Source organism: Stegodyphus dumicola, chromosome 8, assembly GCF_044657685.1.
Source record: "Stegodyphus dumicola isolate Sdum_Otavi_A_Nest chromosome 8, ASM4465768v1".
NCBI classification, from domain to species: Eukaryota; Metazoa; Arthropoda; class Arachnida; order Araneae; family Eresidae; genus Stegodyphus; species Stegodyphus dumicola.
This window is the reverse complement of record NC_140775.1, coordinates 52,425,952-52,450,599: the sequence shown is the minus strand read 5'-3', so window position 1 is coordinate 52,450,599 and position 24,648 is coordinate 52,425,952. Positions and strand designations below refer to the sequence as shown.

General features: G+C 32.8%; 1 protein-coding gene across 3 annotated transcripts in view; it reads right to left on the bottom strand.

Annotated features, from left to right (window-relative positions):
- anne (polyamine-transporting ATPase anne boleyn) overlaps positions 1–24,648 on the bottom strand; it is a 220,760-nt gene that overhangs the window by 150,743 nt on the left and 45,369 nt on the right. The window contains exon 1 of one of the 3 annotated variants that reach the window (XM_085821860.1): positions 15,475–15,880. The exons of the other annotated variants lie outside the window; for them this stretch is intronic. Within the exon in view, the coding sequence (XP_085677986.1) occupies positions 15,475–15,535 (61 nt within the window). The 5' untranslated portion in view covers positions 15,536–15,880. Of the gene's footprint in view, positions 1–15,474; positions 15,881–24,648 lie in introns of those variants that run through there. 3 annotated transcript variants of the gene reach the window in all.

Below are 24,648 nucleotides of genomic sequence, written 5' to 3'. Positions count from 1 at the left end.
CGTATTTTAAAGTATTTGAATTTAATAATATTCTAATTCTTTTACATGTTGGTAGGATGGTTTTTAATTCGATATTCAATTTCAGTAATATTTTAATCTAATTAAACGTTGGCACAATGTTTTTATAGCGGTGTTTTTATTCTCTTTTTTGCTATATGAAAGTAATAATAGCCTTACTTTTAGTACTTAATACTCATAGTAAATGTATTTATTTACACTTGCCTGCCATCTTAGAAAACGACATTTTCAACAAAAAATTAATCCATTACTTTTAACAATATTTATTTTTTTTTTAAGTTTCGAATACTTTACTATGCGTAAAAACAGCGTTTTTCAAGATGGCTGACGATTGTAAAAATCGCGCCAACAATTGCGCCAACGTAAATCGCCAAAAATCCGTGCAACCGTCTACCAAAGTAGCACCGAAGATTTAGATGTGCGTGTTTGTATCCAAAAATCAAAAGAAAATACGTCATATCTATTATATCTATTTTTAACAGTCAGTATACAAAGCACTAAAAAAAACTGTTGCCAAAACCACATTTCTAAAAGAATGAAACTACTCAAAATGATGCGATTTCATCAAAAAAGATGAAATTTTAAAAAATCTGATTCGAATTTTGAAAAAATCGCTTCGAAATGCACTGGCTCTTGTCTAGATGCAACTATGTACCAAATTCCGTAGCCCTACGTCTATTAGCTTACGCGCAATACGAAAGAAAGACACACACAAACACTTTCTCTTGTTATATGTAGAGATCATGTTCTTCGCACATAAACCATAAAATTTAATTCAACAGAAATATCGCAAAATAATTTTAAAATGAGCATATCTTTAGAATTTCAGATACAAAGTCTCACGCGCTGGAAATAAAAATGCCCCCCCCCCATACAGCGCTGCAATTGCTTGTTTTGAAATCTTTGAGTTTGTTATTCAAAAATTCATTAAAAGTATTACAAAATAGGAAATCGATAATAAAACAAATTCCAAATTGGGCTTTCAGATGCCTATATTCGCAGTAGGATTACGTCATTCAAAATTGCATGGCTCTAGGTGCCGTTGTTTTATCGCAATGCGAGAAACATACATACATTTATGCAGATTCTTCATTATTTTTTTTAAATATAATACAGGGCTCTAATATTTGCTGGCAACAATCTGAAAAATGAATCAACGCAAAATGCCAAAACGAAATTAATAGTCCCGCTGGGCAAATTGCCACTTTCGAAAAATAATAATAATAAATTATAACACACTATTCAGGTTCAAGAGTGTGCACAAGGTTACAGATTAATGTACGATGATTTAGACTTAAGGAATTAATACACCAGAGCATCAGATGATAGCGAATGCAGCATTAATGCCATCAGAGGCAGAGCAATAAGGTTACACCACTCACTCCATGCAGCTTCGAGGTAAACACGATTTAACTAGTACATAAAATCACACAATTATACATACTGACGAAGAGTTTCTACGTGGTTGCAATTTAATATTGCACAGCGGCGTTTGATTTTCTAAATATTCAGGAGATTTTAAGTACTTTTTAACCTAGAAGTAATTTTTAAACTTTTAATGGGATATATACATGACCCGTTAGTAGTCAAAGGCTTAATGCACGAAGATTCTGATTAGAAAGATGTATTAATAGGAACGGTGCGTCAGATGTTTTCAAAACGCAGCATTAATGCTATCAGACACAGAGGAATAAGGTCATTCACTCCATGCAGGTTATTTTGGTTCGAGGCAAATATGATTAAACTATATAAAAGCATACCATTATACATACTGTTGAAGAGTTTCGATATAGTTACACTTTAACATAATGCGATTTTGATTCGAATGATGCAATTAATGCAAGAGAGTGTCAAATCACTCGGAATGCAGCATTATGCCTTCAGGGTTGAATATGGTTACATCATTCACTGAGTTGATTATGGTTACATCATTCACTGAGTTGAATATGGTTACATCATTCACTGCATGCAGCTTCAAAAAGCAAAGTGTGTCGAGGCAAACACATACAAACATAAAATTATTCCATTATAACACACATTGTTCAGGTTCAAGAATTGGCACAAAGTTACAGTTTAAGGTACGACAAATTTCGATTAAAAAGATGCAATTAATACACCATAGAAGGTCAAATAATTCAAAATGCAGCATTATGCTATCAGAGACAGAGCAATATGGTTCCCTGCAACCATTCCCTGCAACTTCAAAAACTATTTAATTTGCTTTCAGACAAACAACAAAACCTGCATACAAAAACTATACCATTGTACAATACGGTTCACGTGGTTATTTTTCAACGTAACACGATTTCAGTTAAAACAACGCAATTAATTCATCAGAGCGTCAGATCATTCGGAATGCAGCATTGTACCGCCAGAGACAGAGCAATAAAGTTACATCATTCACTCCATGCAGCTTCAAAAACTATTTTGATTACAACAGAATTAAACTAATTAATAAAATCATACCAATATCCACACTTTTCAGAAGTTTCCACATGGTTACTTTTTAATATACGACGATTTGGGCTATAATGATGCAGTTAATGCAAAGAGCGTCAGAACATGCGGAATGCAGCATTATGCCATCAGAGACAGAGCAATACGGTTGCATCATTCACTCCATGCAGTTTCGTGGCAAATCTTAAACTACTAAAAACTTAGTACTACTGTACTACGTTTTAGTACTTAGTAACTACTGTGAGATATTGGGATATAGTACGAAAATCTGAGGAAATTTAAGCATTTTGCTTTATTTGTTGTGATAACAATAAATTTGATTCATTTTTTATCGGACTTGTGCACCCAATTCATAACAAACGCGTACGCACGCAACAATACTATTACACATATTGTTGATGAGACTCCACGTTGTTACAATTTAATGAAACATGCTTTTCGTCAGAATGGTGCAATTAATGCAAGGGAGCATCAGATCATTCGGAATGCAGCATTATGTCGTCAGAGACAGAGCAATATGGTTACATCATCCACTCCATGCAGCTTCAAAAATCACTGTTTCAAGGCAAACAAAATCAAACATAAAATTATTCCATTATAAACATTGTTCAGGTTCAAATGTTTGCACACGGTTACACTTTAGTGAACGATGATTTCGATTAGAAAGATGCAGTTAATACAACAGAGGGTCAGCTGATTCAGAATGCAGCATTGTGCCATCAGAGACAGAGCAATATGGTTACAACATTCACTCCACGCAACTTATTTAGTTTGCTTCCAGGTAAAAACGATTAAACTAGTATATAAAAGCATACTGTTACGGTTTTTGTATTGAATTATCTATTTTTAAATAGAATTAATTAAAATTGCTTTATATTACCACGCAATGCAGCACGAGACTTATTTGAAGAGAAAACTACGCTGGAAAAATTAAAAGTACAGGAGCATTTAATAAAAAGCGTAAAATTATTCCATTATACACATTGTTTAGGTTAAAGTATTCACACAGTTACAGGTTAACCTAAGATGATTTTGATTAGAAAGACGTATTTATACAACAGACAGTCAGAAATTTAAGAATGCAGCGTTATGGAATCAGAGACAGAGCAATATGGTTACATCATTCACTCCGCACAACTTCAAAAAACTATTCATTTTGTTTCGAGGCAAACAGAGTTAAACTAATTAATAAAATCATACCAATATACATATTTTTAAAGAGTTTCCACAGTGTTACTTTTTAATATACGACGATTTGGGCTATAATGGTGCAGTTAATGCAAAGAGCGTCAGACCATGCGGAATGCAGCATTATGCCATCAGACAGAGCAATAGGGTTACATCATTCACTCCATGCAGCTTCGTGGCAAATTCGATCAAACATAAAATTATTCCATTATATACTATTCACGTTAAAGAGTTTATGCATGGTTACAGTTTACTATATGAAGATTTTGATTAGAAAGATTTAATTAAAAGAACAGAGTGTCAGATGATTGAAACCGCAGCATTAATGCCATCAGAGACAGAGGAAATAAAGGTTACATCATTCACTCCACGCAGCTTCAGAAACTATCTATTTTGATTACAAAGATGCAATTAATGCAACAAAGCGCCAGATGTTCGAGAATTCAGAAATTATGGCATCAGAAACAGAGCAATACATTATATCATTCACTCCATGCAACTTCAAAACTATCTATTTCAATTCGAGCAAACACGATTTAACTATACCATTATACATACTGTTGTAGAGTTCGATATAGTTACACTATAACATAACACGATGTGAGTAAGAATGGTGCAATTAATGCAAGAGAGCGTCAGATCATTCGGAATGCAGCATTATGTCGTCAGAGACAGAGCAATATGGTTACATCATTCACTCCATGCAGCTTGAAACATCACTGTGTTTCAAGGCAAACACGATCAAACATAAAATTATTCCATTATAAACATTGTTCAGGTTCACAAGTTTGCACATGGTTACGGTTTAATGAACGAAGATTTCAATAACAAAGATGCAATTAATACAACAGACGATCAGCTGATTCAGAATGCAGAATTATGCCATCAGAGACAGAGCAATATGGTTACAACATTCACTCCATGCAACTTTAGTTTGCTTCCAGGTAAAAACGATTAAACTATTATATAAAAGCATACTGTTACGGTTTTTGTATTGAATTAGCTATTTTAAAATAGAATTATTTAAAATTGTTTTATATTACCACACAATACAGCACGAGACTTATTTGAAGGGAAAGCTACGCCGGACAGACAAATTAAAAATACAGGAGCACGAGCATTTAACAAATTGATGTATCGTAATTGCTTTTCGGGAAAAATCGAGAAAATACCAGACTTTGCTCGTACTGATTAAAAAGCTTACAAGAGCACGATTAAAACCTCTTAATTCAAGTTTTGTTCAGAAAACTGCTGTTGTTTAATGTAGCGAATTCGCGGGGAAATTGGATTAGCTTTCTCTATGTTTCTCTCTTTTGAATTAACGTTTTTTCTCTATGTTTCTCTGTTTTGAATTGACGTTACATCATTCACTCCATGCAACTTCAAAAACTATTCATTTTGTTTCGAAGCAAACAGGATTAATTAATAAATAAAATCATACCAATACACAAGAGTTCTCACAGGGTTACATTTTAATATACGACGAATTGGGCTATAATATTGCAGTTAATGCAAAGAGTCAAATCAAGAGGAATGCAGCATTATACGCCGTCAGAGACAGAGCAATATCTTTACATGATTCACTGCATGCAACTTCTAAAGCAATGTTTTGAAGCAAACATGATTAAACAACATAAAATTACACTATTATACACGTTGTTCAGAGGTAATTTATAGTTGCAGTACGACAGTTTTGGTTAGACAGAATGCAATTAATACAACAGAGTATCAGATTTTTCGGAATGCAACATTATGCCATCAGACACAGAGCAATATGGTTGCATCATTCACTCCATGTAGCTTCAAAAATCACATTTTACGTTCTGATGCGAATATGACTTAACTAATACAAAATTATTTCCATTATACATTCTACTCAGGATCAAGAATTAGCATGGGTTACCTTTTAATATAAGATTATTTTTAGTAAAAACAGATACAATTTAAACGTCAGAGTGCCAGGTCCTTCAGAAGGCAGTATTATGCCTTCAGACATATAATAATAATATGGTTATATCATTAACTAACTCCATGTAATTTCACAGGTCAAATAAGCATGCTTCAAGGAGTGGAAGCATTTAGACAATATAAAATTATAATAATATGGTTATATCATTAACTCCATCAAGTTTCAAAGGTCAAATATACATGCTTAAAGGAGTGACAGCATTCAAATAAAAAAAAATTTTTTTTTTAATTCCATTTATAAAAAGTCTGCACCTAGGATCACCAGTTATTTTTAATACAATTTTTGCCAGGAATAGTACTTATCAACTATAGGATACATTTTTTTCCAAATGCAGCAAATCGATCAAACACCAAAACGACCGATTGAATTATATAATAACACTCTCATGTATAAAGTGCCTTTTTTAATCACTATGCCATTTCAGCACTTTTTTAATGTAATTTGCCTTCTATATAAAATATTTATTTGTTAGGACGCGGCGAAACCGGAACGCTCCACGCTTCTCCCATACACCAACACTATATGTTGTATATGTTACGCGGCTGGAAAAGTCGGGAAGATGAAATGCCTTAATTTTGTGGTTCGAAATCGTGAGATATTTCACAGAGTTCTAGGAATTTATTATATTTTTTATTTCGTCAATTTTCACGAATATTACATACAGTGCAGTTTTTTAATTTAATCTCTATTTAGTTGTATGAACTTCTTCAGTATCACCTCAAAGCACCTACTTAACGACTTGGTTAAAATCTCAAATCGAACACCCCGCCAAGGTTTTTTTCACATGCGGGAACAGAATACTTCTCGCAGACGTTGAGGAATTTTTAGCATTTTCACTAAAAAAAGAATGCAGCGCTACGAAAGGGGACAATGTTATGAATTTTGTATATGTAAATATGTTACGTAAATAATGTTAGTGAAAATATATGTAAAATTGTAGTATCCCTTGTATAAAGTAACATGAAAGGCCTCGAGTGTGAAGTTTCGCCGAAAAACTAAGGTTACAGGGGTAAAACCATTTAACACTGAGATAAATGACATTCTTTCGGCCAATTTGGCGAAAAGTCACCAAAGTCGACAAACTTGGCGACATTTTCGTCCGAATTTTGTGTAAATGGTCTTTTCCTGTGTAATTGTATGTAGCGTCCAGCAATTTCGAAATCGAAGATACTGGAAATTTCTCGGCAGCCGGGGAAAGCTCTGTAAGATCCGAGAGAGTATCAATTCTGAGTTTAGTTCAGAGTTCAGCTCAAAGAATTGAGAGTACTGAAAGATCGCTGTTCCAGCTTACGCACTGAGGCCTTTTATATTGTTTTCTGTTTAACGTTCTTAGTAATTAGCTACTTGTTTCCATTTGATTTGTCCAAAGTTGGAATTTCATTCACATGCGGGTGAGTTTATTCATGAACACGGAATACTTGTCGACATACAGTTCTAGCCAGAAGCTATCCCCAATTTTGCAGTTTTCATAGAATGAAAACGACGCCAAAAATATAGTACAAATTGCAAAAGCATTTGGCGGCGAAAAATGTTCATATATGGAAGAAATCTAAGAAGAATCAAGAAATAACGAATGAAGAATTGGATGATCTTACAACACTAACATTAGCCGACGCAATGATAATGAGTAAAGATGAAGTGCCTTTAGCTTGCTGGAAGTTAAACGAATTGCAAAAAAAGGCACAGGAACTGTCTGATTTTGCATTGCAGATTGACCCAAATGAAATAAATAAAAGAGGATCTTTTATGAGAGGCATTGAAAAATTCTTCCAAACTTTTTTTAAAAATAGTACGTAAATAAAATCCTTTCAATTAATATAATTTTCCATTTTAACACACAACAAGTAAAATTCAGGTTTGTTTAGATTATACTTTCATATTCTAAATTATACCGAATACATTTTCCCACACAGAAAGTTTACTATGCGTAAAGCGATTTCGCTGAACGTGCATAATTTAATGTAAATTTACATTTATTTTCTGTCTGAAATCTAAATTCTAGTGCTTGCAAGAAAATTCTTTTGGTTACACTTCACAATTCAAACATATTGAGAGCTAAAATTTTCGAACAGACTTTATTTCAAATAATTCTAATATGTGAACTAATCATTTGATAACTTGCTTAAATTAAAAACTTTATAGTTCTAGAGAACACATTTCAAGTGGACAAAATGTGAGAAATAAATAATAGCAAAAGCTCCTCGTTTTATTTATTAATTTTTTTTGACACATGCAGAGAAAAATACACATATTTGTATGTAAATAATTTTAAACTTCTTTATTTCTTGCTACAACATGACACTTGAGGGCATTATGATTCTGATGAAATTTGTATCTTTGGAGAAAAATTATGAAAAACTACCTCCGTTACGGACTGTAGATGCATATCAGTCAATCGGGTTCTTTTCTTATTAATTTTCGACTGTGAAAAACAATTCTCTAACAAAGTGATTATTCTTGCTGCAAAAATTTGTAATTGAGGGTATTTATCTCTTCGGACGATTTTTCTTTTTTAAAATAAAAGTAAGAATAACAGTTAATCAAATTTCTATCTTAGCATCCTGGAATAATATCCGTTTCACAATGGTAGATTTAATAGCTCCATTTGTAGATTTCCTAATTCGTTATTCATGCGTTATTCTTACGTAGAATTTACAATTCTATTTAACTTTTGTTAAGAACAAAGATCAGGTGCTCACTTAAAGTGGAGACTGCTGGCGTATTTTCTTCGTTGGAACTATTTTTATAGAAATCTTCCGTATAACTAATTTTGTATAATTACCGTCCAGATTTTGCAGAGTATTTGATCTTCATTACATTTCTTTTTAGTAAATTTACATTTTACATGCTATGTCATTCCAAAAATATGCTTCGAATAGGAAGAATATTTGCACATCGTACTGAATTTCCTAGATCTGAAGAATTTCATTTACTTCCAGATTTTTTACCTTATGTCTGCATAACCTGCATTTATTCCATTCATCTTCTTATTACTGATAGAAAAATTACAATTAATGAGAGATTTGGAATACTGAAGTTCATATGAATGTTGAATACTGGGAACAAATCCAGTATTCTGTCATAATTGAGTAATACTCTGAATAATAAAATTTTAAGAAAACATCAGTTTCCTTCACGTGAATAAAATAAATACATTTTCCAAAAACGTTCAAGAAATCTGTCACAAGTGTCAACATAACCGTTCTACGAATATATTTTAATTATTTAAATAACTCATAAACTGAAGATAAAACAAAAGAAAAAGCATCGAGAATTCATTGGCATATACCAACAGCAAAGATAAAATAGTTCTCAGTAGCAAAGAGAAAACAGTTTCGAAGTGTCCAAAAGACTACTGAGAGCACACTATCAAAACATTTTCGAAAAAGCAACATCACAAATACACAAATTTTACGGAACATTATTTAAAAATCTTCGTTTGAAATTTTAGTTCTGATATAGGAAAATACTAAATTATTAAATGTGGGTATTCGTGTACACATTTGTATAGAAAAAAATATGAAAATTTTGCATGTTTTCTATTCTGGTAAGTGCCTTTGAATCACAACTGATTCAAAGGCATCATTAAGGAAAGGAGAAAGGTCTTAATTTTAAAAAACACTACAACCACATTAACTTTATAAAACACTACAAATTCCAAAATGAAACTGCACAAAAATCCCAACCTTCTTTTTAGTTGCATGGAATTTAAAAAAATAATTACATGCTTACAAAATGGTTGAAAACTTTAATCAGTGAGCACATTTTTAAGACTATCGTTTAATTTTGATAAGCAATATAGTAACTATGACCAAAGAACTGAAGTTCTTTTACTTAATATATTACTGATAACCATGTTACGTATTACATATAACAGATTTAATTTAAAGCACGAATTATATGTGACCAACAACAGAAATATTTAATATTAAAATCACAATACTTCACATACTAAACAGATTAGTAAGCACACAGAGGAGCGTCAGAATTTGTTAGAAAAATCATTGCTATTCAGAGACAGAGCAATAGGTCAGCATCATACACTCCATGCACTTTAACAATTTAGAATAAATTTTCGAATTTGAATTATAATCATGCAATGATATAATTATTAATTCTGGATTTATATTTTTTTACATCAGGACAAGTCTATCATGCAGCATAATCATTTCAATTATATACATTCACAAGCTGGAAAATTCTCTTTTGCTAATATGTGCATATTTGCATATGTATAAAACTTGCATTTGGTATAAACGAACGTTCTAATCAGTATCAAATAATCAGATTAAAAACAATAAATATCTAATCAGAACAGATTAGTATCAAAAGTTTGCAAAATAAATCATCAGATAGCGCAACATAATTGCATTACTCAGATAAGCAAATGGAAAAACATTTAGTTTTTGTAAGTTTTAATATCAGTCATTACCATAAACAGAAAATTCTTTTAATAATGGTAATATACGAGCATAATAAAAATTACTTTCTTTGCTTTATAATTCTTTGTTTTATTGATATCATTTTCGTTAATAAAAGCTGGTCTGCACATATTTCCTCAACAGTTAAAAAAAAAAAAAAAATCTGATGTAGATGTTATCGGCAAAGTATGAAATCCGGTATTCTATAGAATTCCTACGCATTTTATAGAATCCCGAAAACTGGCCGGCAACGTATGAAGTGATTAAACATTTCACGCACTGCCTAGCATTTTAGAAAATGCCAAATCACAAACCGGCAAAATATGAAATACATCTGCGATTCTTTTCGAATGACCGAAACTACTTACCAGAAGTTAATAAATCATGTAAAAATGCCAAAATGACTGCTAAGAAGGAACCACGTGACTATGGGTTGCTCAATCGCTATGATGTGATGTTTGCGGAACATCAAAGTAAACTCATTTGTCCTGCTAAAGAAGGCGTCTATTTCACGTACATTACGAAATTCATTTAGCTGTTGGGCACGGAGGCCGTGACAGAATGTTGAAAAGACTTTTGGCCAAACACAAAAATATTACAAGTAATAATAGTAAACTATATATTCACCTTTGTGAGCCCTGCCGGAGGAAAAAAAAAAAAAAAAAAAGAGTTATTAAAAAGAGTATTATTGTGAAACCAATGATTTTTCAGAATTTAATTCCCGTTTTCAAGTAGATCTTACTGTTTTTCAGTCAAGATAAAGAATACAAATTTATCATGGTGTACCGAGATCATTTCACAATATTTTTTTAACGTATTTAGAATGAAAGTTTTTTAATGGCAGCCTTTCATAATTTTTTCAAAATAACATTTGTATTGTTCAGGAATGAAAGTCTTTTAAATAATAGCTTATCACGGCCTTTTCTTCATACTTTGCTTAAAGGGCAGTTGTCACTCTATAAAACGTTTAGGTATTATATACAATGCGTAGGTAAATTACATAATAATTCTCATATTTCATAATTTGCCTAAAAACGGCAGGCATTCTATAGAATGCTGGCACTTCATACATTGCCGGTAACATAGACACCACGACTTCTGAATACGGAAATTAAATATTAAATTATATACATTTTTTTGCTGCACTTCATTTAAATTTATTTCCTCGAATTACTCTAGCCGATCTCTCATAGCAAGTTGAAAACGACATCAACATAGCAAATTTTGAAATTAAGTAGCCTGATCAATTTTCGTCGTACGGCAGTCAAACTTCTTTTTATTTGATTTTTTCACAAGTATAAAACTTTCCCAATGTCAGTACAGGGATCGGAAAACCTAACTAAAAGTTAAAACTTCAATATCTGTGAAAAAGTGTTTATTTATTTTTTTATTATTATTATTATTATTATTATTATTATTTTTTTTTTTTTTTTTTTTATTTGACAGTGGCAAAACATTCGTGAATTAAAACACTTCTGTAATTGGAAATATACGATTACGACTAAAATAAAGGCCGAGGCCGGATAAGAAGGTGGGTGTAGTTCTGCCGATTGCCCAATAAAAAAGGGAGGCGCATAACTAGATTTTATAGCAGTCCAATGTACAAAATTTACACGTTCTACGGCTAATAATCGCTTTTGAGTTAGGAGGGTTGCTTTACTTCGTACAAGAAAGTAAAAAACTTTCGTTTAGAATATTAGAGAACACACACACTGATACTCTCCACATCATTATTTCCAATGTCACTGTGAGACGGATAATTTTGTAAAATACTAATGCAGCAGAAAATTTGCTTTTTGCTTAACTTTCTATAATGGTTCCTTTTTCACTCCAGGAACCATATTTCACGTCGTAAAGATGAAATTGTTTCGGATGGAATATAAGACTAATAAGACAGTTTTCAAATACCAAAAAAGTTATATTCAAAAACGGAAACTTACAGGATCATTAAGCGGATGCAGCAAAAATATTGAGAGGTTATTGCCTTTCCAATCGATAAATAATAAATTCAGTTCTGAATGAGAGTTTCATTTTATATAGCGGAACTGCGCATAAAAAAAAAAAAAAATCAATAATTTTCGACATTATCAACAGAATTAAACTAAAATACAAAGTACCAAATTTTTTTCACCTAATTATACAGCTAATAATTGAAAACGGTAAGACTCAAGGAGAAAAAAAAAAAAGTTTTCTGAAGGTTACGCATTTCATAATATAAATTTAATCATCTCAATGATATAATTTCTAATATTCAATTGTTAATGAGGTCTCTTACTGACCGAGTTACTGAACTATTTGCAATACAATTCTCATGCAAAGAATATTGGTATTTAATTTAATATTTTAAGTGTTACGCTCCTTCGCTAATTTTATTTTTTAATTTTCTTACACTTTTACGCAGAAAAAATTCCGAGTGCGGAAGAAAAGGTTTTATTTAATAAAATACTTTTAAAAGGGTTGAAAATAAAATAATTAAAAAAATTACAAAAAATTCTGAAAGGTTTCAAATTTTAAATTATGTCTAAAGGGCGTTTTTTAACGTTTTGTGTGTTACCTTTATTTATTAAATATTATGTTCTACGTACTAAAACCATAAAATTCAGTTCAACAGCAGTATCGCAAAATAATTTTAAAAAGAGCATATCTAAAATTTCCGATACACAGTCTCGAGCGCTGGAGATAAAAATCCCCCCCCCCGTACAGTGTTGTTATCGCTCGCTTTGAAATCGTTTAGATTTTTAATCAAATATTCGTTGAAGTTTTAAAAAATATTAAATCAATAATAAAACAAATTTCAAATTCAAATTAGGGCTTCCACATGCCCATATTCTATGGAAGATTACGATATTCAAATTTTGATGACTTTTTTTTTTTTTTTTCCCACAATGCGAAATTTTGTTTTATCACAATGCGAGAAACATACATACATTCATGCAGATTCTTCATTACTTAATTTCTTTAAATATAATACCATGTTTTGAAATTGTCTGAGGATGCGTATCTAAAGGATTATCCTACGGATGGCAACAAAATTTGGAAAGTGATTCGCCGTTTATAGTTTTCAACGCAAAATGTCAAAACGAAATTAATAGTCCTTCAGGGCAAATTGCTATTTGCACTTGGACAAAATTTGGACTAAAAAATCTGAAAGCTTTCAGATTTTTATATAACACCCAAAAGGGCGTTTTCCTAATGTTTTGTGTGTTACTTTTATTTATTAAATATGTTCTTCGCTCTTAAGCCATGAAATGCAATTCAACAGCAATATCACAGAATATTTAGAATTTCCAATACACAGTCTCGCGCGCTAGAGCTAATGCCCCCCCCCTTGTACAGCATTGGCGTTGCTCGCTTTGAAATCGCTGAGTTTGTTAATCGAAAATTCGTTAAAGTTTTATAAAATATGAAATGGATAATGAAAGAAATTCCAAATCTGGGCCTCAACATGCCCATATTTGAGTGAAGGACTACGTTATTCAATATTTGATGTCTCTAGGTGCCTTTCCCCCCCCCACACACACACTGCGAGAAACATACATACTTTCATGCAGATTTTTCATTATTTAATTTCTTTAAATATAATGCAGGGCTCTAATATTTACTGGAAACAATTTGAAAAGTGAAACGCTGTTTTACAGTGAACCAACGCAAAATGCCGAAATGAAATTAATAGCCCTTCTGGCTAATAAACATCCTATTTGTATGGATAACTATGCTGAAGTAAAATAAAATTAAATACAAATATTAACTAATTAAATTTTGCTTGAATCTTCATATAAAAATCTACAAATATCTACAGTAGACAAGTCAAATGAAATTTCATATGAAAAAAAAAAAGCCGATAAAATATAATAAGTATGGGTTTGGTTTATTTGATTATCGAAAAGTACTCAAGGGCTATCTGCCTGAGGGCAGTGATGCCTTCGTGAAAAACTTGCTAAGGGAAACTAGCTAGTATGTTACGCATGGGAAAACGCCCATGCAACCAGCCCGTTCGCCAGGATTCTAACCTCCAGACCGAAGGACAAATGTTTAGCGACCTTATCGCTTGGCCGCTGCTGAGCTATTATAAAAATAAAATAAAATTTAAAAAGAAAGATTATTCTGAAAAATCGCAAGATTTAGGGAAATGGAATTCGCACAATTTAAGTTTAATTAATTCAAAAATTTCAACATTTTCCTTAGTAAAGGTTAAAAATTAAAAATACGGTTATTCTGTGATATATCGGGAGGCCGGGAGATGTGATGAAAAACTGAGAGAGTGGGCAATCCATGCTTATAAAAGAACGTTTTTTATTTAGCTCGCAGAACGTCCTTATGATTCTGGATTTATTAATGGCTTTGAAGAATGCTACTATTCAAAAGGCTTAAAATTATTTACCATTAAAGCTGGAATGATATTGCTTCAGTAGTAGTGCCAAATCGAAGAGGAAGTCCGAAGTTACGCATAACTGAAGATTTCATACATCATTATTAATTTAAAAGTCTAAGAATAATCATTTTCATTATTCTACAAAATAAAAATTATTTTTAATCGTTACAGACTTTCGTTTGCTTATGCTAGTGGATTTTACATATTCACTCACAGCAATCCAGTGTGATGAATAGAAGAAAAAAAAGGGGGGACTGTCTGGAAAACTTAATCAATATATAATACTGTCTTTCTTGATCTAGAAACAGCTCATCCACGTCGCACTTCCGCGGAAATTTTTCCATGAGGTCTCAGGAGTAAAAAATATGCACCATTTTTTACGCGGAAAGTAAAATTAGGGAGTCCTTGGAATGATGGCGGCATTTGATTAATTTCACCTCCACAACATAGTAACACCAAACAGATGCTGAAACCGAACTGGCTCTGTCTATTAATCAAGAAAAAAATGTCTAAAAATTAAGAATTCATTCACATTTTGATAAAACATGGCGAAGATGAGAGTTAATTATCTCATTTAAGGATATCTGTTTGATTTTTTATTGTTACCAGCAATCAGTCTATGGTTAATTCTACTTTTTTTTTAAGAGTATTAACATCAGCCAAAATGAACTTTTTGAAATATGTTTGAATATATCAGATTTCATTTCAATATATTAAATTTTTCTTATAATAACTGCTATTTCTCTATCAATCACACATGCAAGGTGCCCCCTAAGATTATAAGATCTTTCTTGCCTTAAAAAAAAATTCGCTTTTCTTCATATTTTGGCTTTTGATAAATGGAAAAAAATTACTCCTTCCAGATGACATATTTAACAGTTCTTCGATCAATTATGAGTTTCCTAAATGAAAATTTACGAAACAATATTGCAAATACTGCCTGTATGAAATGTCAATTTAACGGCTATATTATATTTGCGTTTCATGATTTCACTTATTAACACAGTTAAACTTAAACAGTTAACACAGTTAACTTAAAAACAGCTTACCTTCGGACTGCTGCGCTAGCAGCCCTTGCGTTTCTGTCGCACCACCGTTGTGCGGGGCCATCTTTGTAACTAACCGCTCTTTTAAAACACGAAACTCTCCAAAAAAGCATCATATGTGAAATTTACTTCGCTTTACGAAAGAGGAATATCCTCTGCCACGAAAAGCACAAAAACACCATCAACGTCCTAGTGAAAGAATGAATATATCACCAATACAAAATCAGAAATCAACTTCTTCAATCTTATTCTTGTCTCTCAGTTCAGCCTCCAGAAAAGCAGGCAGGTAATGAACAAATGACGCGGCAGACACGATTTTGACAATTTCACAAGCACTGGACGCCGTACCATATGCCAGCCAAGTCAACAAAACAGAATGGAAGCATAAGTCGGGCAACGGAACAAAACGATAACTGCCTTACTAACTGCAGGAAGCAGAAAATCGCTGTTTACGTGGTCTACTTATCGAAAAGGAAGGAAGATATCCCATTGGCTATTGGTGATAGTAGGCCTTCACGCTGGAGAGAACACGGAGTTTGGCCTTCGGAGGGGGGGGGGAGGAGTCTTTCTCTTTTTAATCACATGGTGCAAGGCGGCATCACATTAAGATTACTTGGAGAAAAGAGATAAGCATTCAGTGCAACTTTTGATACTTTCTTCTGTCGGTATGGAGATGAAAAAGAAAACTTTTACCGACACAATTTACAATCGTCCCTCTCCCCCCCAACACATCTTGAAAAACAAGATCATAAGCACACATTTATTTCGATCAAAAAGAACACGTTATGTAGTATTATCATTTCGTAAACTAATGTTTTTACGCATTCACAGGAACTGAAAATTTTACGAAAAATAATGTACCTAAGTACTCGTATATCTCAAAAGTCACATTTTACGCTAAATTTCGGTAAGGAAATCAAATATAAAATAAATTTTTAAGAGCGAGAAAAATTCTGAAACACAAGATCCAATTTAAAGCGGGGAACAAGAACAAGCTTCAAATATGTTTAGGTACACATTTTCCCTTTAGAACCCATTAAGTGGTGCGATTTTAAGATTACACTGATTGTAGGCCTCATAAAATTCGCTCTTCCATATTTCAAAGTGCCGTAATGATTTCCTAACTATCTTGGAGATAAGAAAACTTATCTTTTATGCGCAGTGTTACGTAATTTAGTATTGTCTTGTTCACAAAACGCGTTAACTTGCGGTAATGCAGCTATCTTGGTATATTTTAATTTTTATTCATCATTTTAAACTTCCAATTGGTATTCCAAAATATGACAAAACAATTTGATTCTATGTAGATGCACAAAAAAGGTGGGAGGGGGGCAGTGCTGTATCTCCCGTTCTACTCAGCCATTTGAAGAAATTCCAACTCGCACTTTTCTTTTAGTGCTCAAAAACCCGACTTGGATATACACTCTTTTGCAAAAAAATCGAAGCACCGTGAAGGAAGTGGTTATTTTTGCTGAAATTGAATATATGTATAGCTCATACACAGATAATAAAACGATTAAAAAAATCAAGGTCATTGTACCTACCTTGATTTTTCTAATCATTTTATTATCTGTTTCAACATTTTTAGTAGTTGGCCGAATCACTTCTGGCGGCAATGCATGCTTGAATTCGCCGAGAAAAGAGTGGTAGAGGTTCCTAATATCATTCTGCGACACACTCTGCCAGGCATTCATCACTTATCGCTCCAGATCTGGTACCCAAATCTGGTCTGGCGGCCTACCATGCCCTAGACATGCTCGATTGGTGAAAGGTCTGGTGACCTTGCTAGTCCAGAGATATGCGAGCGGTATGTGGTCTGGCATTATACTGTTGGGAAATCGCCCCAGGATGACGTGCCATGAAGTCTAATGCAACCGGTCGCAGAATGATATCAACATATCGTTGAGCTGTTAAAGATGTACGAAGGATGACTAAAGATGACCTGCTGTCATAAAAAATAGCGCCCCACACCATCACACCAGGGGTTATGGCTGTATGGCTTTGAAAAACAAAGTCTGATTGGGACCGCTGGCCACGTCCTCTCCAGACACGAACACGGTGGTCATCTGCTTCAAGAGTCAAGCGGGATTAATCGCTGAATACTATACGATGCCAGTCTGATGGCAGCTACGATGATCGGCTGCGACACCACTCCAGACGACTCCGCCGATGTTGTGGGGTCAAAGGCAAACGTCTTAAAGGCCTCTGTAAGCGTAACCCCGCCTCAGACAAGCGCCATGACATGGTGGACGGTACCACAGAAGGTACAGACGTGGCTGTAGTGCGTTGAATAGTCGACAATGATACCGTTGGGGCGGTTCGGGCCTGGAGAACAATCATCCTATCTTGCTTCGCATTTGTGATCCTTGGCCTTCCAGAGCATTCATTTCGTCGGCAATTTCCTTGTAGCATCCATTACTGCCAATATCTGCACAGCAGTGTCTGTATGCTTCAGATGGCGGCATATTGCTCGGTATGACCACTCAGCTTCACACAACCCTACAATGCGATCACGTTCGAAGTCGTTTAGTTGTCTGTAAGGTCTTCGATATTGTCATAATGGCATCTTTATTTGCTTCTTTACGGAGTTACAATGGCATCAAGGAAAAATGATAAATTTTCCGCCTCCGTTGCTGGTTTTATACTTTGCGAATTGCGCACTAGAAATGCGCGTTAGATCGCAATGCCTTGAAATTTTGATTATTCGCATGTTCAATCAAGATGTTTTTGCACACCAAATTTCGTCACGATCGCAAAAGTCCTTCTTGGGGCTTCGATTTTTTTTGCAAAAGAGTGTATATTAGAACAAGTGATTCCAAAACTATACCCATGGACCCCTTCTTATATCGAAAATCCAACCATAAACTCTTAAGTGAAATAAATCTATATACTGCAAAACAGAAAAATTACAAACTGATGTCTTGAATGGTAAATGGTGACGTAAAAATAAGATAAAAATAAAATCTTTATATATATATATTTAAGTAGTATTTATATTGTAATTATATTTTTCTTAAACACATCTCCCTTCCTTCTAATGAGATGAGTGAACCAGATGGGACGGTGTGAGATTATGTTCCGCTTTATGTTTCGGAGTAACATTTTGTAAACTCTCCATAAGCAGTAATTTCCAGTCTTTTTCCCCCTCCTCTCAGGTGATGAGGTTCATAATGGCACTTAATTCACGTGCTATAGATAGAAAGTTACGGGAAAGCAATCAACATCTTTGCTACAGCAATCCATAACGGAGGATATAAAATTCGTATTTGTTTTAATAACCAGAAATTGAGGTATCCTTGCTCAAACAATGGCTTCAGCACTTCATTTATGGATAATTCAATAAATTTCTTCTGTATTTGTAAGCTCATCTGAGCTTGTGGTTCTACTTGCAAAAGGATTCAACATCCAATCGAAATAAGCAGCTGAAGAATATCTTCAAATTTTAGGTTGATGTCAGAAGAACCATTAAATGATGATAATAAGAAAGCAAATCATCTCGTCTTTGCAAGTGTGAAAGATTTGGAAACATCTCCTTTTCCTACATTTTGTTGTACAGAGAAAGTTTTGCAATAAACGCAGATATGATACTTTTTAAACTGACTAAATTTAATTGATCAATTTGTAGCTTCAAATTAGTTTCATTATTTTCTAAATTTGCCAAACAAGCTGATCATATAAATTACGTTATTTTTAATTAATTAAATTGAGCCGCAGATCATCATATCTGATTCCAAGAATTTCAATACTAAATCAAAGTTAATCAAATATACTGTTTTAGATAACCAAAGAACAGCTGTGTTAAGTAGTAAAAGATTATAATCATTTTCCAAACAAAGTTTAACAAATAATCTCTCATTTAAAAGGCTTTCATTTTGATTTTATTCACGGCTCCGATGATATATAATCTAGTGAGCCGTGCAAGCATTCACTAAGATTTTTGGTGACTAAATGTTGTTGATAAATGTACAGATAACACATTCGGTAATTGCTTGTTTTACAGCATCGGTGTCGTCCTTTCGTTGCAGCAGCACCGTCAGCAACAACAGAGAGGATATTTCAAAGGTACGGATTTTACATCTAAAAATCCTTTTTATTCATTAAGTATTGTTTCACCTTTCGCAACAGTTTCCAGGCATTTGACAAATAACAATTCTTGGGAAATAATTCCTTCTTTTACAAATCTCATATACGCTAAAAGTACAGCTTCGTTTCCTGACAAAGTTGACTAGTCATGCTGAATAGAGAATTCATGTTTTTAAGAACGCGTGTAAAGAATTCTGTGTATAAAGAATTCTCTGTTTGTCAGACCTCCTCTGTACTATATTATTCTTATAATAATAGAAAATGGTTTATGTAGCGCGATGAGTATTACCCCATTTACAGCTTGCTTACAATGTTGCTTTCCGACTTTGCAATCAATAAAGAAACAATGCAAGAAGCACGCAGTCCATCGTCATCTCGCTCAGAGTGCAATGACGGCGTTTTCCAATATTTTTCTTTTTATATAAATTTCATTTTAAAAAAAAAAGTAAAACCTTTATCATTTTTCTCACTATGGGCTTTTGTCGAATGTTCCTTCCATTTCACTGATTTGTTAGACAGTTTTATTGACAGAAGGCGCAAAGATAAAGCATTATATCACGGTAACGGAATAACGCCATGTTATCCACCGGGTCACTCATACTGGTATCTAAAAAAGAAGGATAGAACTTCTTTTATGTTACTCAAGACGCAAAAATTGCTTCAGATTTATAACTGATATTTAATTTCAATAATCATGAAAATAGGTCACAATTTTTTTTTTATTTATTTATTTATTTTTTTTTTTATTTATTTTATATATATATATATATATATATATATATATATATATATATATATATATATATATACTTAAACCGCTTGCGGATCCTCAGCATTGCCCATGCACCCGCACCACGTTTGCACCGTTCTGTGGCAAATCCTAGAGGTCCGTAGGAACAATTTTGGGAACCATTGTATTAAAATTTACATATAGCACTGTTCTAAGTATTTTGACATGAAATCGGACTTTTTCCGAAATGGAATGCCGACTTTTTTTCCATACTTCAATTCTAATACTCAGATCATGTCTAAATACCAAATTTTGTAAAATTTGGTAAGAACGAAGTAATTCGAGATTATAATTTGCCGTTTCCCCCCCCCCCCACTTTGTGCTAAGATATGGCGAACTTCTCAGTATATAACCTATATTTCAGTATACTGTCCTTTTTTATTTCATTTTCCAACAGCAGAAAAAAGTATCGTTTCCTCTTACTTGCAAACATTTTTTTTTCCTTTATACTTTTTAAGCACAGCTGTTGCTTTTATTTACTTTAAAAATTTCATTTTAATTCTTTGAGTCACGCGATTAACTTATATTTCTTAAAGTAATCATTTTTTAAATTCCTCTTTGTTCATTCGAACTGCGTACTTAAATTTATCAATATAAATAACGTTACGAAAATTTCGATTTATTTGAATTATATTTCTTTTAAAAGAATACTTTTATGATCTACGATACATCCCGACGTATCTGAAAATACCATGTATTAAAAGAGAAAATAACAGAAAAGCAAGATTAATATACCATTCAATGGTCAATTCAGAAAGGACGTATGATTAAGGATGTTTTAAATTAAGAGAAGATGCATATATATTGCTGGCATATTGTTATTTTACCATTGCTTTACAGAATTTTATCATCCTACTTCTAGTTTTTTTTTAAAAATATTCATATTTCAGAATACGTTCATTTTTTAAATCGCAAAAATTAAGTAATGTAGCAAAAAAAAATTTTTTTAACTAAATTTTATGCCCCCCCCCAAAAAAAAAATATTTTTCCTTTCTTTCATTCCATTTCGATTTCCTTGAAGCTTCCTGCAAATATATTCTGATATCACTTTACAAGATATTTTCTCCCTCCTTCCATATGCCTTCGAGGTGTCATTAGAAGCATACTTGACGAGTATTCGAGAACTCCAAGGTTCGAGTCCCGGAGAGGGCACTGCACATTTTTTATGCCTACTGCTTAAAAAAAAAAAGAAAGAAAGAAAAAAGACTACAAATTATCCCCTTTTTTATTCGCTATATACCATCAACACATATCAAACACCTTACTTTTTGTGGCATGCATGAATAAAGGTACCGCCTGCCGTTCCATCAAAGTTTGCTTAAAATAAAACAGTGAAGCGATTCTGGTCATGATATTGAATGTCTTTATAGGCTAGGCATTTAGAAGACAGGCGATGAAGGAAAAGATTGGTCTCGTAAACACTGAAAATATTTTTAATTATATACATACACTTCTTTAAATAGTATTCAATCTTTAACGAATTCGGCTGAAATATCTTTGGATTTTCCATTTATGACATAACATTCTATGACGCAATTTAGATAGCCCTTCAGTGAAAAAAACGGTCGTTCTTCGTATTAACATGTGATATTATTTTTGCAACCCTCCCCCCTCATTTTGTAAGATTTTTTAAAGAAAGTAAATTTCGACATACAAATAACATTTTAACAGATTTTTAGATTTAGTGGCTTAAGAGAGCAAAAATAAATAATTAAACTGAAATATAACAGTTTCGCAGCAATTCAATAAAAGATCGGTTTTCAAATCAATCATGATAGCATTTTTTAGAAATACGTTCCAAGTTCATTAAAAATGGACATTTACTCCCAGTATCTTTTCTACTATATTTAATAATTCAAAAGCAATTTATATATGAAACAAAACTTCCACATGAAAGAACTTTTCCCGATAAGTTAAAACAAGCAGCAGCATTTCATACAGAGCTCCATGTTATACTGCTAACAAAAAACGAATGCTCATTTGGAACCAATACGTATTTAACTTAAATTATATTTACTTTCGTTTAATGATTTTAATAAATTATTGTACGAAATAAATAAAAGATAACTCATTCACAATATAATCAAGAACCTTATGTAAATGGAAAACAAAATATCCTATCAGGAAAAAAGTTGTTTCTTTTGCTCAAAAATTAAAAATTTAATAAATTGATTTTTCTAAATAATCATTATCATTCTACTTTTCACAAAATTGCAATAGCTGTCTAGAACAAATCATTGACAATTAAATCGAGATCACAACCGCAAACAATCCAGATAGCCCCCTTGGAAGAAATGGGCAAGTTATACACAAAAAGCATCCCCTTCAGTACACATAACTTCCATACACCAAAGGTCATAAAGATAACATAAAAACGTATCCCAGTTTGCAGTAAACATTAATGCTAGTTAACAACTGAATTTTCAGAGATGCATACTGTTGTAAATATACAGCATGTATCAGTACAGCGTTGACAACCTTTCAGGAGAGATAGAGTACACCTAAACGATGGGAAATCACGTAGGAATGCATAGTCGGAAACGCTTTCCTGGGGCGGTAATGACACAAAAGTCAAGAAAGGAAACAAACAGTGAGACAAAAAAAATGTTTTATTATATTAAGTACAGCAGAAACCTACAGATAAGAACAAAAACAAACAACGATCGTCAATAAAGAAGGTGTTCGAAATTACGACCCGGGACCGTGATGCAGACCTCACTTCTCGGGCGCATGGAAGATGCATGACGCATGGTTCCTGCATCACGGTCCGTGTCGTTAATTTCCAACACCTTCTTTGATGATGATCATTGTCTATTTACGTTGTTTTTTCTTTGTTTTTGTTGTATTCCGAAAAATAAACATGTTTTCTCACCCAGTTCATGTCATTTCTTTCTTGATTTTTGTGTCGTCACTACCGCCCCAGGAAAGCGTTTCCGACCATGCATTCCTATGTGATTTCCCATCGTCTCGGTGTACTCTATCTCTCCTGAAAGTTTGTCAACGCTGTACTGAAACACCCTGTATACCAAACAACTGATCTCACTGATAAAAACAATTATCCGTTGTAACAAAGATTCCTTATTAAAAAAAAAAATATATATATATATATATATATATATATGCGTTACTTTTTTGTAGACGAGAAGGTTTTCGAACATATTTAACAGTGAAGATGGATTTAGCAAAGGGTTGATGATAAAACAGATTAAGAGCTGAACTCGAAATCTCTTTCCATTTCACATCAATCTATTTAATCCTAAAACGCTGTTTCCAAAAATTTTTGCCTTTGTTTTCTGTTATTTATTATACAGCATCACAATTACGAGAAAATCATTTATAATTGAGTCGGTTCTTCAGTGAATGAAAAATGCAAGGTCGAGAACTTTAAAATTTTTTTATGTATCTTTATCTTTTTAAAATTACGCTCAGTCGAGGTTTCATATATACACATTCATATTATTATTATCAGTCATATGAAGTAGTTACTCTATATTACGAATTATTTCGCTACCACTTTTATTTGCCAATGAGAAACCACAAAAAATGCCCATTTATATTGCAGTTATGCGCAGGTAAAAATAGATAAATCAATATAAAAAGGTTAATACACAGCGACATGAAAGCAAGATTGAAGTGGGGATCTCAGTATGCAAAGTTTATAAAAATTTCAATGTGAAAATACACATGCAGTTACTTTTTACTATTATCCTCTCGCTGGAACCATTAGGCAGGATTTCTTTCTTTCATCATTTACAAGTCATCCTCTTTCATAAATACTCACTGTTTTCGGTTTTACGAATTCAAAGAGTGAAGACCATTTATCACGTTCGAAAATACTAAACACTACAGATAACCTGTCGGACAACTCTTCGAACAAAGTTGAGTTGCTTGTCATCTAACCTGCCGTGATAGGAAAGAGTGAGTGAAAACTGTTACAAACAGAATTACAGGTATAAAGATAATATATTCGAAAGCCTATGACAGTGATACAAATGAGGTTACATGGAATAACTGCGATACCATTTAACAAAATTGTTGCTAATGTGGATCAATTTTGAATATACTCTAACACCAGACATGGTAATTTATTTTAAGTTTCTTAATTTTAATATAAAATCAAGTTAAAGAAATTTTTTAAGCCACTCAATAATAATCAATTCAAGTAAGACAGAATGGTACATAGTACTTAGCTGTAACTTAGGTGATTACACTAATTAATAATCGTACTTGCACTGATAAATAATTAACTGATAGTTGATACGTTGATTATTATGAGGAATATTTAATACACAAAATAGTTAAAA